At 44.0% G+C, this 16810-nt stretch overlaps 2 protein-coding genes across 51 annotated transcripts in view; one reads left to right on the top strand and one right to left on the bottom strand.

Moving 5' to 3' along the window:
* The window catches only part of LOC120959410 (Down syndrome cell adhesion molecule-like protein Dscam2), a 59932-nt gene extending 43364 nt beyond the window's left edge, over positions 1-16568 (bottom strand). For 28 of the 50 annotated variants that reach the window (XM_040382757.2, XM_049609924.1, XM_049609923.1 and 25 more), the window contains exons 1-5: positions 16401-16568; positions 15618-15999; positions 15029-15358; positions 12700-12888; positions 1157-1306 (exon numbers count right to left, since the gene is read on the bottom strand). In XM_040382757.2, coding sequence (XP_040238691.1) covers positions 1157-1306; positions 12700-12888; positions 15029-15358; positions 15618-15705 — 757 coding nt within the window. In that variant the 5' untranslated portion in view covers positions 15706-15999; positions 16401-16568. Of the gene's footprint in view, positions 1-1156; positions 1307-7184; positions 7347-9865; positions 10037-10282; positions 10454-11540; positions 11703-11920; positions 12083-12699; positions 12889-13083; positions 13249-13565; positions 13737-15028; positions 15359-15617; positions 16000-16400 lie in introns of all 50 variants that reach the window. The other 22 variants (XM_049609933.1, XM_049609944.1, XM_040382767.2 and 19 more) reach the window with 7 other exon arrangements.
* LOC120955601 (ras-related protein Rab-18-B) overlaps positions 1-16810 on the top strand; it is a 69489-nt gene that overhangs the window by 637 nt on the left and 52042 nt on the right. The gene's annotated exons all lie outside the window — the stretch shown is intronic.

The following is a 16810-nucleotide window of genomic DNA, read 5'->3' as shown; positions in this document are numbered from 1 at the left end:
GGTGAAGACGAACGCGGATCACGGATTCCAAACACTTACGATACGCTTCGGCAATCACTTCGGCATTGCAATCACACATAGACACGAACAGGCAGATTCAGAAAATAATGTAAAGCATATCGTTTGAAAAATTAAGTACAATATTGAATTCAATATGATTACAACTCTGCTTCTGCTGCTAACTATCACCCAAATTACTTCAATTAATTACAATTTATGATCAAAAGATCACCACAACATCACGTGTTAATGTTTAATCACTCATTAAAATACATTCGGCTACTCAAGGTATCTCCATTACCGCGTATCCTATGTGATTCTATCGTACAATTTAAGTATCGTAACAACCCATCATCTCGACGATCATCCACCGGATAATCAGCTCACTTTCATTCCGATTACGTGAGTAAACTTCGAAAACCCCTTCCACATGCGCATCAAACCGTATCGTGTCGAAATGAAGTGTAAAAGTAGTGCAGCAGAGTTAACTGTGTCCAGTGCTCCGGCAGACTTCTGTCTCGGAGATATCGCATATCGATCGTGGGATTATATTACACGTACGCGAAGCAGATGATGCGGTGCCACAAGTGCGGTGTACAATAATAATGATTCTGGGGGTGGTGGTATTTAATTTAGCTCTAAAAGAGGCGATCTTCGGCGATCATACAGCCCCCCATACAGAGTGAGTGATAAAAATGCATACCAATGATGGTGAGAGCGCTCGGGAAGGGTGTACTAATGTGATGAAGCTGTGTTTAATATAGGCGCGCGCGCGGATCCATTTACGCGGACCAGGAACAAACGAAACGAAAAAGCGTTAATAGCGGGGCGAGAATGCTTTACATTATATTTCAAGTGATCGACCAGCGTCTCCCAGCGGACAGCAGCCGGCAAAGGCATCTCAAACAGACGTCACACAACGTGTCTTAATATTTGAGCTCTTTCGTGCTCTGAATTCAAAATTACAAGAAAAGAACCAAAATCGGAACATCCTGCTCCAAACTCCACCGAACTTCTTTGCCGACTACTGACCGTCGATTGTAGCTACAAATGAGTCTATATGTGTGTGACGATGACCGAAGTGATGCTGAGAGGTGCGCGGACCAGGCGCATTATTAATGCGTGTCATGGCCGAGCGATCCTGCCTTCAAATTACCTGTGATGACCAGTCGTCCCTTGGTGGCTGATAGGCGCGTTTCACCGGTCAGCCGGTGCTTGGTGCGGCACTGGTAGCTCTTGTAGCCGTCCTCGGGTCCCACTTCGCGGATGTGCAGCTCACCGGAGGGTAGCACCATGTATTTACCGTCTACACAAGGCGGCAACACGATCGCAGACATTTGGGTAGTTGATGATGACGGGGAAGATAAGAGAAGAAATTTGTTAGAAACTATACGCGCTAGCAAAGAAGTAGGGTGTAACCCACAAACATGCATATCTTAGCTTCACACTCCAACATGCAAACGGGATGCCATTACTGGTCGGTGTCATACTGCGCGAGCTGGGGTCTAATGAAGAGCGAGCGTTTAGACATTTAAGTCCGTTTTGTAGCGATATTTATCTAGCTCTAGGCCTGCCCCCTTTCTACAACATCCAGGGCATCTTCAGATTTCGGTTTCCAAGAAAATTAACCTGTAGGGCCAACAAACTTGCCACGAAACCGAGAGGCAAGTTCCTGTCACCGGGCTCGTTTGCCCGGTGTTCTAATAAAGATAACATGGCGTGGGGAAGATAATTTATGCTACAAAACGAGAGCTACCGCCTTCCAGCACACCTCCTGCTCCGTGTTAAAGGCATGAACCAGCATTGCGTGATGACTGTTCACACCCACCAACACACGAATGAAGGGTTGTGCTGCTATGCGGGTGGAACTGTTGCATCTCCATGTTGAGTCTGCCGGCATGATGACACCGACCAGTAGAGCGGCCGTCGCCATGTTGCTGTGGAATCTACTTGCCTACCCCGAACCCTTCTTTGCGTCACAACGATCGCGAGCACGTAGGGCAAATCGTGTGCCAGAGAGTCTTTTCCGTCTCAGGCGTTTCCGCATTTCCGAAAACAAAGACTCAGAGAAAAAAGAATTACAGACGACACATACACACACACATTACAAAACACGCAACAGAAACGAGGAATGTGCGACAACTCTATTAGTTTGGTGCACGATGCAGGGGTTAACTGCTCGTTTTTAGTATCTATTTCACTTTCGATTGGAAATTAAATTAAATCGGATTAAAGAAATCTGTTTTTATATTGCTCACTTCTATCTTAAATTTAATGATGTTTATAAAAAAAGAAATTCATATAGCTATTTAAAATATTCATTAAGAAAGGAAAACAAATGCAGCTGAAAATCTCCTAATGAATTTCTAATGAAGCCTAATATACAAGGTTTTCCAAGTCAGTTTCGAATATAATAATTGTTAAGCGCCACGTGCAAAATGTTTTTCCACGTCGATCTAACATTTCATTTTCGTCATAATAATTTGTAACTTCATCAGCATGATTTTCAACACTTTCAACAACCACTTCACTTCATTTTGCACACGATCAATAACAATGTTTACATTACAAACTGACTTGGAAACCCCTGTAAGACGGCAGATGCATAAACGCTAACAAAAGCGTAGCTACTAACAGTAAAGTTTATAGTTTAATTTTGCTTTTAATGTTTGATTGAAAAAGTTGTAAAAATGCTAAAACTCATTTAGAATAATTTGAAAATATTATGATTTAATCTGAGTCCCCTTAAAATGTATTTTCTGTCCTAAAATTTATATTTTGAATTAAGCTCATTATAATCATTGATCCTCAATTCATACTGACCGAATCTGGTTTTAATATTATTAAAATTTATTTTATCAATTTGAAATTCAATTACCAATTTCAACACAGGACTATCAACATTATTTGTTGAAGAATGTACTCATAATTATTGGTTATATTTACAAAAAATCGAATAATGAACCGTTTTCCAAAACAAGCAGTAAAACCCTGCAATTCATCATGCCGCTAAACGTCCGCCGCCGCCCACTATGGAACACTGTGTGGTTGGGGGGGCTGGTCAGGCGATTCGTGTTGATTCAAGCCGCTTAACCGACATAAAACTCTAACATCGCGTGAGTAAACATTAGCATCACATTATGGCTGGAATTTGTCGTAACCATTGCCGCCACCACCACTACTGCAAACGAACCAGCAAAGAGTGCAAAGAGCAATCAAGCATCGTTTGGTGCTTCTTCCGCACCGAAAGAGAGGAGCGTTTTGTTTCTGTTGCGTGCCGTATGTAAATGAGTCGCCGGCTGAGTTCGATCGAATCGAAACGCGGATCGTCTGAGAGGGAAACATCATCGATGAGTTGTTCTTCTTCACTGTCGATGCAGTTCGAACGTTCTTTTTAGAAATTCTTGTAGTTATTTTCATCTTTTCGTTTGCTTTTTTACTTTTGTGTTATTTGAATGACAATAGGAATGAGCAATGCATTATTCTTGAAATATCTTTTACTAAGAGGATAAAGGTATGTCAACCCTATCTGAGTCTATCACCAATATAATGAATAGCTTGTTTTCCACAAACAAAACATTCTTAATTGATACCATAGCTCTAACTGCATTGTAAATCGAAAAGAACAACCCAATGATTGACTCATATCTATTTCGATACGAACATTATTTCCGCTTCATGGTGCCACAAAGCCCATGAAATCGTTTCGTAAATTCTCCCGATTCCTGCATCGACACACTATTGCCCTACTAACTCCGATGGAAACAAATAGTGCTGCTATTGCTTTCTTCGTCCCAAAATAGATCACGTTGGGTCCCCTCCGTCAGTGTATTGTGTTACCAGCACCAGCATGCGCGCTTCCTGTAACACCGTGCGGTTAAAAATAACTGCAACATAAATGCATCCACAAACGGCATCCCACACGTGATCAATTTGCAAGATCGGCTCTATTTCTTATCCATCCAATTATCTACCTTTGTTGTGTGGATCGATTGAAATTCATTTGTTTGTATCCTAGCGAAATCGAAAAACGAAATGTTTATTTACATCAAATTGTAGAGAAAATTAAGAAAAATAAGTTATTCAAATATTCAAGAATTTTAACCTTTGTAATGCGCTATTAAATCTAATTTAATGCTCTTTGCAGTTCCTGAACGTAATTGAAAAATGGCGCGTAAAATTGTCGTAACCCACCACCATATCGTTTCGTTTCGTTGTCGCCACCGTTTGACAGTAGAATATGCGAATTTATTTATTTCTTTTTAGTTTACCCCTCATCCCCCACCCACACATACACACACACTCCGACGAAATACCAAACGCGTTCACTGATACAAACCCCACGGTTCATTGAACCAAGCAGCGGCCGGTTGTAGTCGACGCCGGTATGGCAGGAAAATCCGCGTGGCCAGGCGCCCACCAAAAAGCACGTGCTTTTTACGAGAAAGCGTGGCGTAACCGTAACCGACCCCAATGCAAACCCCGTCCTGTTCGTCTCTTTTTGGCCCCTAACGAACGTCAACCTTCAGACCGATTGCTGAGCATGTGCCGAACTGTCCGATAGTGTGCGATTCACACCAACCAACGCAAAACACCAACCATACGGCTGTCCAGGACTTTCCACCTTCCCACGTGCCACGGTCTCCCATTCAACACGGGTGTTAGTGAGCGTTCACACTAAATACTAGTGGGCACACACAGCCCATTCACAACCTGTTGCGCGCTGCACCGAAGCCAACGTGTGTTTTGCTTTGCACCGTCCGTGTGAGTGCTCCACCAGCAGTAGTAGCAGCACCATGGCAACGCGATACAAAAAAAAGCGTGGTGAGTGCCCTAGTGACAACACCCCGGGCCCCCCATCCTTGCTTTCCTTTCTCTCCACTCCCGGCCGACAGCACAACAGAGCAGAAATAGTGTGCCTTCTCCCGAAATCGATTCCTGCTGTGCTGCTATAGCAACAACACATCGTGGCCCCGCAGGCACATGCGCAGTCCGCGGGCAAAGGTTTTTGGGCGCGAAAACCGTTTCCCAAGGACCTCCCTCACTAGCAAACGTGGATTACCGCTTTTGCTCACCCTTCTCGAGTCAGCGAAAAAAAATCTAGGACACACCACTATGGCGTTGTCATGAATGGAGTTGCGATTGGTACAACAAAAAACAGGGTGCGTATTGTGCGTGTAGTGGTGATAGAGTAGAAAATATGTTGCAAAGGGCTCTTCCCACATTTATTGCAGGAGGCAAAAAACATTAATTAAATTAAATGAAAAGAAGCAATTTTAATTAATTTAATTGGCAAAATAAAGAAGAAGTAAAATAAAGTAAAAAGCAAATTAAAAATACTTGTTCTATATTCATTAAAAAATATTAAAATAATTTTAGTTTACTTTTTATTTTTTAAAAATTTTAAATTTAATTTAAATTTAATTTTAATTTTTAAATTAAAAAGTCTTTAAAAAAATCAAACGTAAGGCATTATTCTTCTCATTTGAATCCTTCAAACAAATAATTCAAAATGACGAAAAAAAGGAAACAAAATCAAATCCAACCGCCACATGAACAAACACGAATATTCAAATCGCACGACAGTTACAAATTGCAACCGACTCTAACGGTCATTTGCAAAAGCAAGGGTCGTAAAAAAATTAAACTACGCTTCGGCTACGACACACAGCAAACGAACACCCTAGCGCCGGGCTACTACACACACACACACACAAAAATGTCCATAAATTATAAACGCAACCGTACGCGCATTTTTGCTACAAACGTACACGCTCGCTTGGCGTCGTGATGATTGGCAGCAAAAAAAAGACGAACTCAAAACAACACAAAATTATCATTTCATTCTCATCTTTCGCTGCACCCTCCTGTTTCCCTCGTGCACGCATGCTAAACGCGGTGACATACAGTGAGTCAGCTTCAATTCACAAAAAAACACCACGACCCACACACACATGTGTGGACCAAATGTTTATTCAACCGATGCTTTCTAACGAGAGCATTTCGAGCGGGACTGAAAATCAAGTTGTTTCGCGAAGTTGGACGGCATTTTGGCAAAGTAGTTCTGCCGCTCCATGCACCATGCACACCAAACACCCAAATGGTTTGAAGAAAATAGTCGTGCTGTCTTCTTCTTCCCCTTTTCAAATTGTCTCACTGCAACTCCATCAACTGGACCGCTTTCTTGAGCCGTTGTTTGGTGCCGTTGGTGGGTAGAGGATATATGTTTACATCAACCATCGCCACCACAGCTGCCACGATTGGATAGATTGAATAAACGAGGCCGGCAGTGGGAAGATTGCGCTTTTTTCTCTCTCTCTCTCGTTGATCACCCAGCTCGAACGGACAGACCCCATACGCATTCAAGATCACCTTCGATCTTACGAGCTGCAAAGCAGACACGAAGCTTTCTTCGCGATATTATGCTGCCGCACGACAACGACGACGACTATGACGATTATGGTGGTAAAGGGGGAAGCAAAACTGTAGCATTACGAATTAAGACACACAAAAACATACGGGTGTGTATGTATGAAGCTTTTTTGGAGTTTTAATTTTCATTACAAACACCTGCCGTAACCGCAATCAACGATGGAAGCTAAAAAGTAAATAAAAAAAATTAAAAGATCAAAACCATCTGTTCGTTGTTTTTCTTTTTTGTGGAAGCGCTTTAGGTTTGTTTACGTTATTTTCTTTTTCTTCTCATTCGCAAGTGTTTGCTAGGAACGCGGAGAACGAGTTTCTAAATTTAATGAATTTCAAATCGATCGACAACGCTTACGAACTATCTTACAAACTACCAGGAAGGAGGATCGCAAGGAAAAGGTAGGCCGTGAGACCCATGGAGTGTTGGAAAAGGAAGTGGAACTGGGATGAAAATAAAACAAAAACCGTGCCAATCATCAAAATAATTCAAACAATGCAAAAGTAAATCAACAAATAAAATAATAAATGAAAAACTAAATTGAAAGCATCCTGAACACGCCATTTTAAGAAAGTGTGATGAACAACATCTCAACAACAACATGACAACAAATTGACTTTACTCGTAAGATAATCTTGACACCATTATTAAACCGAACAAAAATGAAAACAGAACATCAAAAACGCCAGACAAACGCGAACTGGATGGAGGGAAAATACGCAACAGCAACTAAGAGTAATTATTCATGTATAAAAATTACCAAACGTTTCATCTTTCTTGAAACTAGTGCCATCGGTTGCGGTCCACTCAATGATCTCGACATGATCGGCCACAAACGACGGTATTTGGCACTTGAACAGGGCCGTATTGCCGCGGATTACAAACACATCGTACACCTGGGCCTCATAGTATTGATTCACAACTGTAGAGCAGGGAAAAGGCGAATGAAATCGAAGAATAATAGTCATGAATCATGAACAAACAAGAGTCATAGGCATATTTAGATGAAATCAATCAACAATGAATTATGATGTTGAACAGAATCTATATCACACCAAGCGCTGATCTGTAGCAACGCTCTTATGGTGTCGTTGCAATGTCGTCGGCATGACACACCAAAGATCACGAGTTCAAATCTAATCTTGACAACACACCATCAACAACTAACTTGTACTAGTAGTAGTGTGAAATACACCTGTTTCCATCTACGTTCGAATCTCGTGCCGTTTGCATCGAATCGCAAACCGCCTGCTTCGAATCGCATGCCACTACGATCGAATGCGTGCACCCATGGTTGAATCGCGTGCCAGTACGGTTGAATCGCGTTCCACTATGGTCGAATCATATGCCACTACGATCGAATCGTGTGCCGCTACCATTGAATTTCTGAAAGCAAGAGCATAGTAAACTGTTAGTTTACGTTTGAAAGCTGTTTCCTTCGTCGCCGACGGCATTTCATTTGTAAAATTGTACTAATAAAAGGCAGTTATTCACTGATTACACGTAAAATCCTTGTTATCGACGAATATCGTGGTCCCTTGTTGATGGTAAAATCCTTGTGTTCAACTAATATTCGGTGTTCGTTGTTGATGGTAAAATCCATGGTTTCAACCAATATTCGTCGGGTTTATCTATAATCATTGAATAATTCCCTTTTATTAGTATTTTACAAATGAAATGCCGTCGGCGACGAAGGAAACAGCTTTCAAACGTAAACAAACAGTTTACTATGCTCTTGCTTTCAGAAATTCAATGGTAGCGGCACACGATTCGATCGTAGTGGCATATGATTCGACCATAGTGGAACGCGATTCAACCGTACTGGCACGCGATTCAACCATGGGTGCACGCATTCGATCGTAGTGGCATGCGATTCGAAGCAGGCGGTTTGCGATTCGATGCAAACGGCACGAGATTCGAACGTAGATGGAAACAGGTGTAATTTAATCCAAAAAAGCTTATAATCGGATGAAAAATATCATCATCATATCACGCACGCGCGCATCTAGAAAACTTCCTAAGATCATTAATCTAAAGCACAAAGAAGAAGACAAAAACAATAGAATATTTGAGACAATTATCTAATACCAGTACAAATGTAAACCAATGCAAAATCGAGAAAATAGGGGGACATTTTGAGAGGAAGGATTTTGTATCACAAGCAAGTTACTCTATTCTTAAAATATTGTAAAAATATTCCTTTTCCTATCCCCTCGTACCGGTGGAATCATCCATTTCAATCTCCGTGCCATCGTCGGCCAACCAGCCGGTAACGCTAATAAAGTCCGACACGAACGACGGTATCAGACACTTCAGGATGCCTGCATTACCATTCAGCACGTACTCATCGATCACGCGAGTATTGTAGAACTGATGGATCACTGAACAAAAGAAACAAAATACCAGAAATACAAAAACAAGCAATTTGAGATAAATAAAGACACTTCTTCTAACCTTTTCCTAAATTGAAAGCAAAACCAAAAATCCAAATTTTCATGACCTCACAACAATGTTCAAAGTCCTCCAAACGCAAATACTAAAGACGATGTAGGGAAAGCATCAGGGACATATAAAAAGGAATCACTGGAGGAAGATATCAACGATCCTGGAGCTCGAAATTACCAAAACCACCATCCGTGACGGGAAGATACTCTTCACCCTCATCCGTCAACCAGGCATCCACGAACACAAAGTCGGAAATGTAGGACGGGATCAAACACTTCAGGATGGCAGCGTTGCCGTTCAGCACAAACTCATCCGTCAGTCGCGTCTGGTAGTACTGGTGGACCACTGCAGGATCAAGAACATACATTTAAACCCCGTCATAGGCACGTAACGCAACATTGAAGCTAACGAAATCAATGATAATCTTATTTTGCCAAACCTACATTAACTGAACGTTGGTTAAATCGAAGGAACAGATTGTAATTTGCAATTATAGCAAACGGTTTCATAAAAATGTTGCTAACACTGGGGGACTTTGTCGAGAATGTGAGGGGATAGGATGGAGAGGAATTATCAGTCGAACGCTCTATGAACCACGGTGCCAAAGCAAGACCAACCGTTCGTCGATTCATCCGCATCGATCATTACGGTCTGATCGTCAATGTCCCAGGACTCGATGGTAATGAAATCCTGCAGAAAGGACGGTACCAGACACTTCAGGATGGCCGCATTGCCGTTCAGCACGAACTCATCGTTCACCCGGATCTGATAGTGCTGATGTACAACTGAACAAACGAACGTATGGGAGGAGGGTATGAGATGAACTATTATTGACAAACATATTCATAAAGAAATCCAACAAAAATTGAAACCAAACGTATCTTAAGAGGTTTAAAGCTAACGAGGATATTCAGGGAAAATCAGACAATCAGGAGCCGGAGCTGGGACGAAGACGCAAGCGAACATGACCACGGGGTGTACTATTTCCACGCCTACCATTTCCACTTGGCTCTGCGCCCGGATAGTATTCGTTCCCATCGGAATCGGACCAGAGATCGACGGCGACAAAGTCGGACACGAACGACGGTATCTCGCACTTCATAATGGCCGAGTTGCCCCGAATGACGTACTCGTTATCCGCTTCCGCTTCGTAGCTTTGAATTACCACTACAGTGTGGAGGAATTAAGGGCCCAAATAGGAGAAGAGAAGCAACCAAAAACAAGTGAAAAACCTTGCATTGGACAACATATTTTCAAAATCAAGGAAAAAGAAAATGCGATTTTCTGTAACAAAAAAAGACATTTGTATCATGAAAATTCATAGCACGGGAAGAAGAGGAACTTTGGGATATTCAGGAATTTCAGGCGTGAAAGTAACTTTGAAGAATTGGCCCCTTGTTAATTTTAGCTAACCCAATTGTTCGCTATTGGTCGCTTGGTTGTACTCCTCGCCCGAATCGTCGATCCAGGCATCGATCGACACAAAGTCCGCAATGAAGGAAGGGATTTTACACTTCAGAATTGCCGAATTGCCCCGGATGATGTACTCGTTTTCAGCCTCAGTCACGTAATACTGATTGACAACTGGAGATGAGATGTGAAAGATGCGAAGGGCAACAGTGAGAGGACCTTGAAATCTACGCGACAACTTGGAACCATTTTAAACTGATAGAGTATGGGTTTTATTTATTAATTTGAATTTCTTAAGCAATGAAATCACGCAATAATAGAAACTAATTTGTGCCAAATTGACTACTTTATCTCAAAATAATCGAAGAAAGGACAGAAAACAAAAGGAAAGACTTAAAGGATACAGGGAACAGGGACTCCTTCCAAAGATCAAACCTCTCCCTCGCTTCTTAAAAGCTAACAAGCGTAAACAAACAACCGTAATCCTGCTCTCCGCTATGATACTCGATGCCATCGTTATCGATCCAAGCCTCAACGTGCACGAAATCGGCAATGAACGATGGCACTTTGCACTTCAGGATGGCGGAATTGCCCCGGATGGCATAGTCGGTTTCACCGTCCGTCTGATAGAACTGATTCACAACTGCAACGGAGGACCGGAGAGGACAAAGTAAGGAACCAAATTGTTAGCTCAAAATTGCATCTAATTAAGTGAAACAAATGTAAATTTTAAACCAAAAGAAATGCCAACGAACGTGTGAGAAGTACAGAGAATTGGGAAGATGTGAATGGGAAGTAAGGAATCTCGAAACACTTGCTAATCCTATCCCTCTCCCCCGGCAATCACCATTGCTATCGTCGGTACCCTGATAGTGGTACTCGTTCCCGTCACTATCGAGCCACGTCTCGACGAACACAAAGTCCGCAATGAAGGACGGAATTTTACACTTCAGGATGGCCGAATTGCCCCGGATGATGTACTCGTCTTCCGAGCCGGTTTGATAGTACTGATTAACGACTGGAGGATGAAGATGACAACATAATTATGAGCAAAAACGACAACAAAATGGCAAACCATAATTCTAAAAAAAAAAGTGCGCACACACACACACACTTCCACCAAAGGTTGCTGACCTTCATAAAGAGACAAACGATAAGGATTGATGCATCTGCGGGAATTGATTCTGGGAGGTTATGGGGAGGACTGGGAAGTGTTGGGAATTTGCAGCGAATGACAACGTCAGATCCTAGCAGTAGGTACCGTAGCTTTCCGACTGGACAAGCTCGTTGCCTTCCTCGTCGATCCACGACTCGACGCGCACAAAGTCGGACACGAACGACGGTATGGAACATTTGAGAATGGCCGAGTTGCCCCGGATGACGTACTCGGTCAGTATTTCGGGCTGGTAGTGCTGATTGATGACTGACATACGCAACGAAACGGGGGAAATTATAACCGAAAAATGGAGAATTAAGACGTTTAGAAATTAAAACAAAATGATAAAATAAGCAACTCTTGTAACTGAGATTGAAATGTTGAAATTTAATCGACATGTGGTGAAGGAAGGAATTGCGGGATGGGAGGATGATTTTGCGGGAGATTGTTTCGTTTTGCCCCAAGACGCTGCAAACGCTGCTAACCATAGTTTTCCGAGTGAACAAGCTCATTATTCTCCTCGTCTATCCACGCCTCAACGCGCACGAAATCGGACACGAACGACGGGATGGAACACTTCAGGATTGCACTGTTGCCCCGAATCACGTACTCCATCAGTATGTCCGCGCCGTAGTGTTGATTAATGACTGTGAAAGGTGAAGACGATAGAGGTGCACGCGAACCAGTAGCGCGTGGCGTGTGTCATGTTAAACGTAACGCAAAAGGAAGCTCTTCCGTGTTTAAAGAGATTGCTACATTGAAACAATAAGTTGTAACGAAACTATTTTGATTGGGGGATGGGATTTTGGGACCAATGGGAACAGCAGACGACCTCTGTAGAACTAGCCCTAAGAGGAAGACCCTTGGGATGTACCAGTATCGAAGCTCGATGCGTTGTAAAGACTACCGTCGCTGCCGATCCACGATTCTACCTTCACGAAATCGGTCACGAAACTGGGAATGTTGCACTTGAGCACCGCCGTGTTACCTTTGATGACGTACTCAGACACCACCTCCGCCTCGTAGTACTGATTAACGACTGTGTGTTTTTGGTAGTAGAACAGAAATGATTCCATGATAATGAAACATAAAGAAACATATGGCCAAAATGGAAATTGGAGTAAACTAATACATCAATGCTAGAAGAGCCTCAAAATTAATAACAACCAGCAAAGGAAGGCCACTGGGAATGCTTTGACAAGGGACGAAGGGAATTTTGGACGAAATTTCCCCGCAAGGAATGCTCTCAAACGCAGACACGAACCAACTTCCAGCTCGGCTGACTGGACGGTGCGGTTGTCGAGCTGTTGATAGACATTGCCGGCATCATCGTTCCACGACACGACCGCAACAAAGTCCGCCACAAACGACGGTATCGAGCATTTCAGTATGGCCGAGTTGCCGCGAATCACGTACGCATTGTTCACCTCCGAGTCGTAGTACTGCTGGACCACTGGAGAACGATGGGAAGGAGCAAAAACATTTACCAAAGCCCCTAGGCACTCCTCAAATCATCATACCAAACTCATAAAGGCTCTAAAGTAAAAAATGAATTATTCGATAATTTTAGGATCGCACGTGTTCAATGGGAAAAACGGGAAAAGGAGGTCGTCTCAGAATTGGAGGTTCCGGCTGGAGCACAACAAACCCTCGTCGGTGGAGTTGGCATAGAAGCTATCGTTGGTGTCCGTGTGCCACGAGACGATCTTGACGAAATCGGCCACATACGACGGTATCTGGCACTTCATCAGGACGGCATTGCCCCGGATCGCATACTCCTTGTTGACGTCCACATCGTAGTACTGTGCGATCACTGATAAGCGCCCGACAGGCGGAGGACAGCCAATAAAAGATGGACATTGCAGTAGAATTAGCGATTGGCGAAACGATTACACACAGTTTCCTCGTCGGTCTAGCGTTCTTGATGGACTAAATTCATCGTCCAAACGAAATTAAACTAATTTTTAAGGATGTTGTAACAACATGTCAAGTGTGGCAGCTATTCAGGACACCAATCATTCAAAAATTCACCGAAAATGGCCAAAAGAACAGAAGGAAATGAAACGATGAAGGAGTTTCCGGGGGGCTCATCCTAATCCTTAGCTCAGCAGAATCCTGCTCAATCCTAACCGTAAGCATCGGCCGAGTAGACGTGCGTTTCCTCCTCATCGTCGCCGCTGGTCCACGAAACGACGTCGACAAAATCGGCCACAAACGACGGTATCAGACACTTGAAGATGGCCGAATTGCCCAGTATGACGTGCTCCTTGTTGACATCCACCTCGTAGTACTGCGAAACGACTGTTTTTTTTTTTTTCGAACCGCAAACAACAACAACAAACCGAACGATTAAGATCACGTGAAGTAGAGAGAAAGGGAAAAGCAAAGGCGCCTGAACAAACAACCAATCTCTCGGTGGAAACCTTCTTGAGCTGCAAAAGTTTAAAAGCCTAAAAATGGGGGGGGAAATAAACATCGGAAAATGGGGCACCCTCCTCCAGTACGAAAACATCTGATGAGTAATCCTTTCTGCCCGGGGGGGGTGGTGTGGTGTGGTGGGTTTTTTCTAGCAGCTTGCCCGGAACGTTGACTGCCGGCCGGGACCAGAGATGCGCTGGCTTATTAATCCGCTTGTTATCCTTATCATCACGTACGCACGAGGACATCATGACGCATCATCCTTGACACGGTATTCCTCTTTCAGGGAATCATATTTGCTCCACCGACTTCACAAACACACACATATTCGCATTACTTCTTTTCTCTTTTTGCATTTTGTGATTCAAAAATGCACTTTATGGTACACACCGAGATGCAATTGAACTTTTTTTTTCTCACTCCCACTTAACATTGCTTTCTTTCCCTTTCATCTTTTCTTCACACACCCACCAACAAACACTTTTCGATCGGCAATCGGTCGCACTTGCCATGCACTTCTCATCACACGTTTGGGCAAGGGCCCTCTTCTTTCACCATAGCAACCACCATTAGGGTACTTTTCACCTTTTTTTTACTTCTTTTACATTCTTTTTAGCTCGTTTCGCCCATTTCTTTCCACCACCACCAACACCACCACTAACGAAAGGGAATTCTTTTCGTCTTGTACGGCTTTGCTTTTCCATTCTTAATGGCACCGGCCTTCTTTGCTTCGACCTTTCGTCGGTCGGTTACGCTTCACACACCACACATACGGAGACGATTCACATAAATGCTCTTCGAAGCATATGATTTTCCTCACACTGTAAGTATGCATGACTTTTTTTGGTGTTGGAGAAACACATGGCATTTTTACCATTCCTTCATTTCACACGCATTCTCAATTTCGGCAGCTTCCACGCTGAACGAAGCGCCCTCACACAAAGAGAACGAAAAAAGGATCTAGATTATCCTTTTTTTTCGTATTTTCTCTCACTAAAACACACACACACTCGCACACATAATCCTGCTTTGCGCTTTGAGCTCCATGTTCGCCTGCACCACAAACCCCGGGCAGATGTTTTTTTTTTCTTTTCGTACGGAGTAGTGCCCACATTTCCACAACCTACAAGCAAAGAAGAGAAAGAGAAGACACCGCACCGCCACAGCACACTTACCGGCCCGTACGTTGACGTCGCGCGAAATCACCGACCCGAACTGGTTCTTAGCCATGCAGGCGTACACCTGGGCGTGCACCTCCTGCCGGTAGTCCTCGGCGCGGAACGGCGGAAACACCAGATTGCCGTTCGGCAGGATCTGCCGCAGTCCGGGCACATCGCCGACCGCCGTACCGTCGCTGCGGATCCAGATCATTTCCGGGGGCGGGTTGCCGGTTGCGCTGCACTCCACGACCGCACCGGTCGAGTTGGAAAAATCAATACGGTTCGTTGGTTCCTTCAGGAAGACCGGCCCCTTCGAGTCGTCCACCTTGCCTGCGCCGGCCACTCCTGTTGTTGATTGAGAGAAAAACAATTAGAAAAGGCCCCGCTTTTTCCCCTCAAGCGTGGGTAATTTTCTATTTAAAAGAAAATAGAACGACTTTCCCACACACGCCTCTTCTTGCCAATAAAGAAATCCCAATCTAGCAGGCCAAGAAGCGGCTATTGGCAAATCTTTTTCTTTTTTTGTCTGTCGAGACCGGGTCACAAATCCAATCAAAAAAGGTAACCACTGTAACAAGCAACACCATCGGCCACATCTACTCACCATTGAGACAATTGAAGCCACTTAATAGGCAGAGCAACGCGGTCGCGATTGCCACGGTACGCGATGTCTCGCGAACCAGCATCACCATCTTTGGGGGTGGTTTGCTGTTTTTTGCTCCTTTTTTGTATGCTTCTGGCTGCAGTTGGCCGTGCGATTACGCCCAACGGAGAGTCCTTTTTTTACGCTCGCACACACACACGCGCGCTTACACTAGGATTTTTCGCTTTTAATATGCCGTCGCACACACTCGGTGGTGGTGGCGGTGGATTGATTCCTGTGTCTGGAGCACCACCGGGAGCTCCAGCACCTTGAGAGCGAGGGGAAAACGACGACGGGGCTGCTTTCGCTCACTCCTCCCGCGAACACGAAAGGATACACGCGCCTGTCGCCAGAAACACCGACCGGGAGGGAGCGTGAAAGAAAGTTGACGCATGGAAAATAAAATCGATTAGTCGGGGCTGGGTTGGGCGGGGAGGTGGGGGGTTTTTGGTACCGCTCCCACCAGGACATGCAGGACATGAACAGTAGTGCGGACAGCGAATGCAATTTTCCCTACAAAGTAAGGGCCAAGAATTTCACAACACTCTCCAGCGGGGATGGTAAAAGGCAAAGAATTTTCACAACCATTCACGCCAATGCAATGGGAAAACAGGAAGCAGCACCACCCGTGTGTATGTGTGTGCTGCTGCTGCTGCTGCTGGAAAAAAGGATACACGTCCGGGGAGACGGAGACGATGGGACGCTTTTCCGCACGGCCTAAATTGTGTAACTTCTGCTCCTTACCCTGGTGCTGTACGGCAGGGATGTTGATTTGCACGAGTATTCACAGTGAAAATTCGATTTTTCTTCACACACGGATCTTTTTCAGCGGACCACTTTCAGGGCACGACTTCCTCACCCACCAAACACCAAATGCTATGTTTTGTGTCTGCTCTTCTGCTGTGCAGCCGGGGTCCGATGAACGGGAGAAGAAAAAACACAAACGCAAAGTGCGCTTTGACAGGTGTCGGCTGAGGCGGGTTGCGTCATTGATGGTATCGGGCGCCATGTTGGAGATGAGTGTTTGAGGGTTTGTTTTGGTTGTGAATTTACACGAGAAACCAGAAACGTTATTTAAACAGGGACAGAATGATTTAAGTGTAATTTTTATCATTTTTTGGCATAAATTTGTCTAACCATCTTCGTCCTAGCTG

Source organism: Anopheles coluzzii, chromosome 3 (genome assembly GCF_943734685.1).
Source record: "Anopheles coluzzii chromosome 3, AcolN3, whole genome shotgun sequence".
Lineage (NCBI taxonomy): Eukaryota > Metazoa > Arthropoda > Insecta > Diptera > Culicidae > Anopheles > Anopheles coluzzii.
Note: the sequence above shows the minus strand (reverse complement) of the source record. Positions and strands in the feature narration are given on the sequence as shown.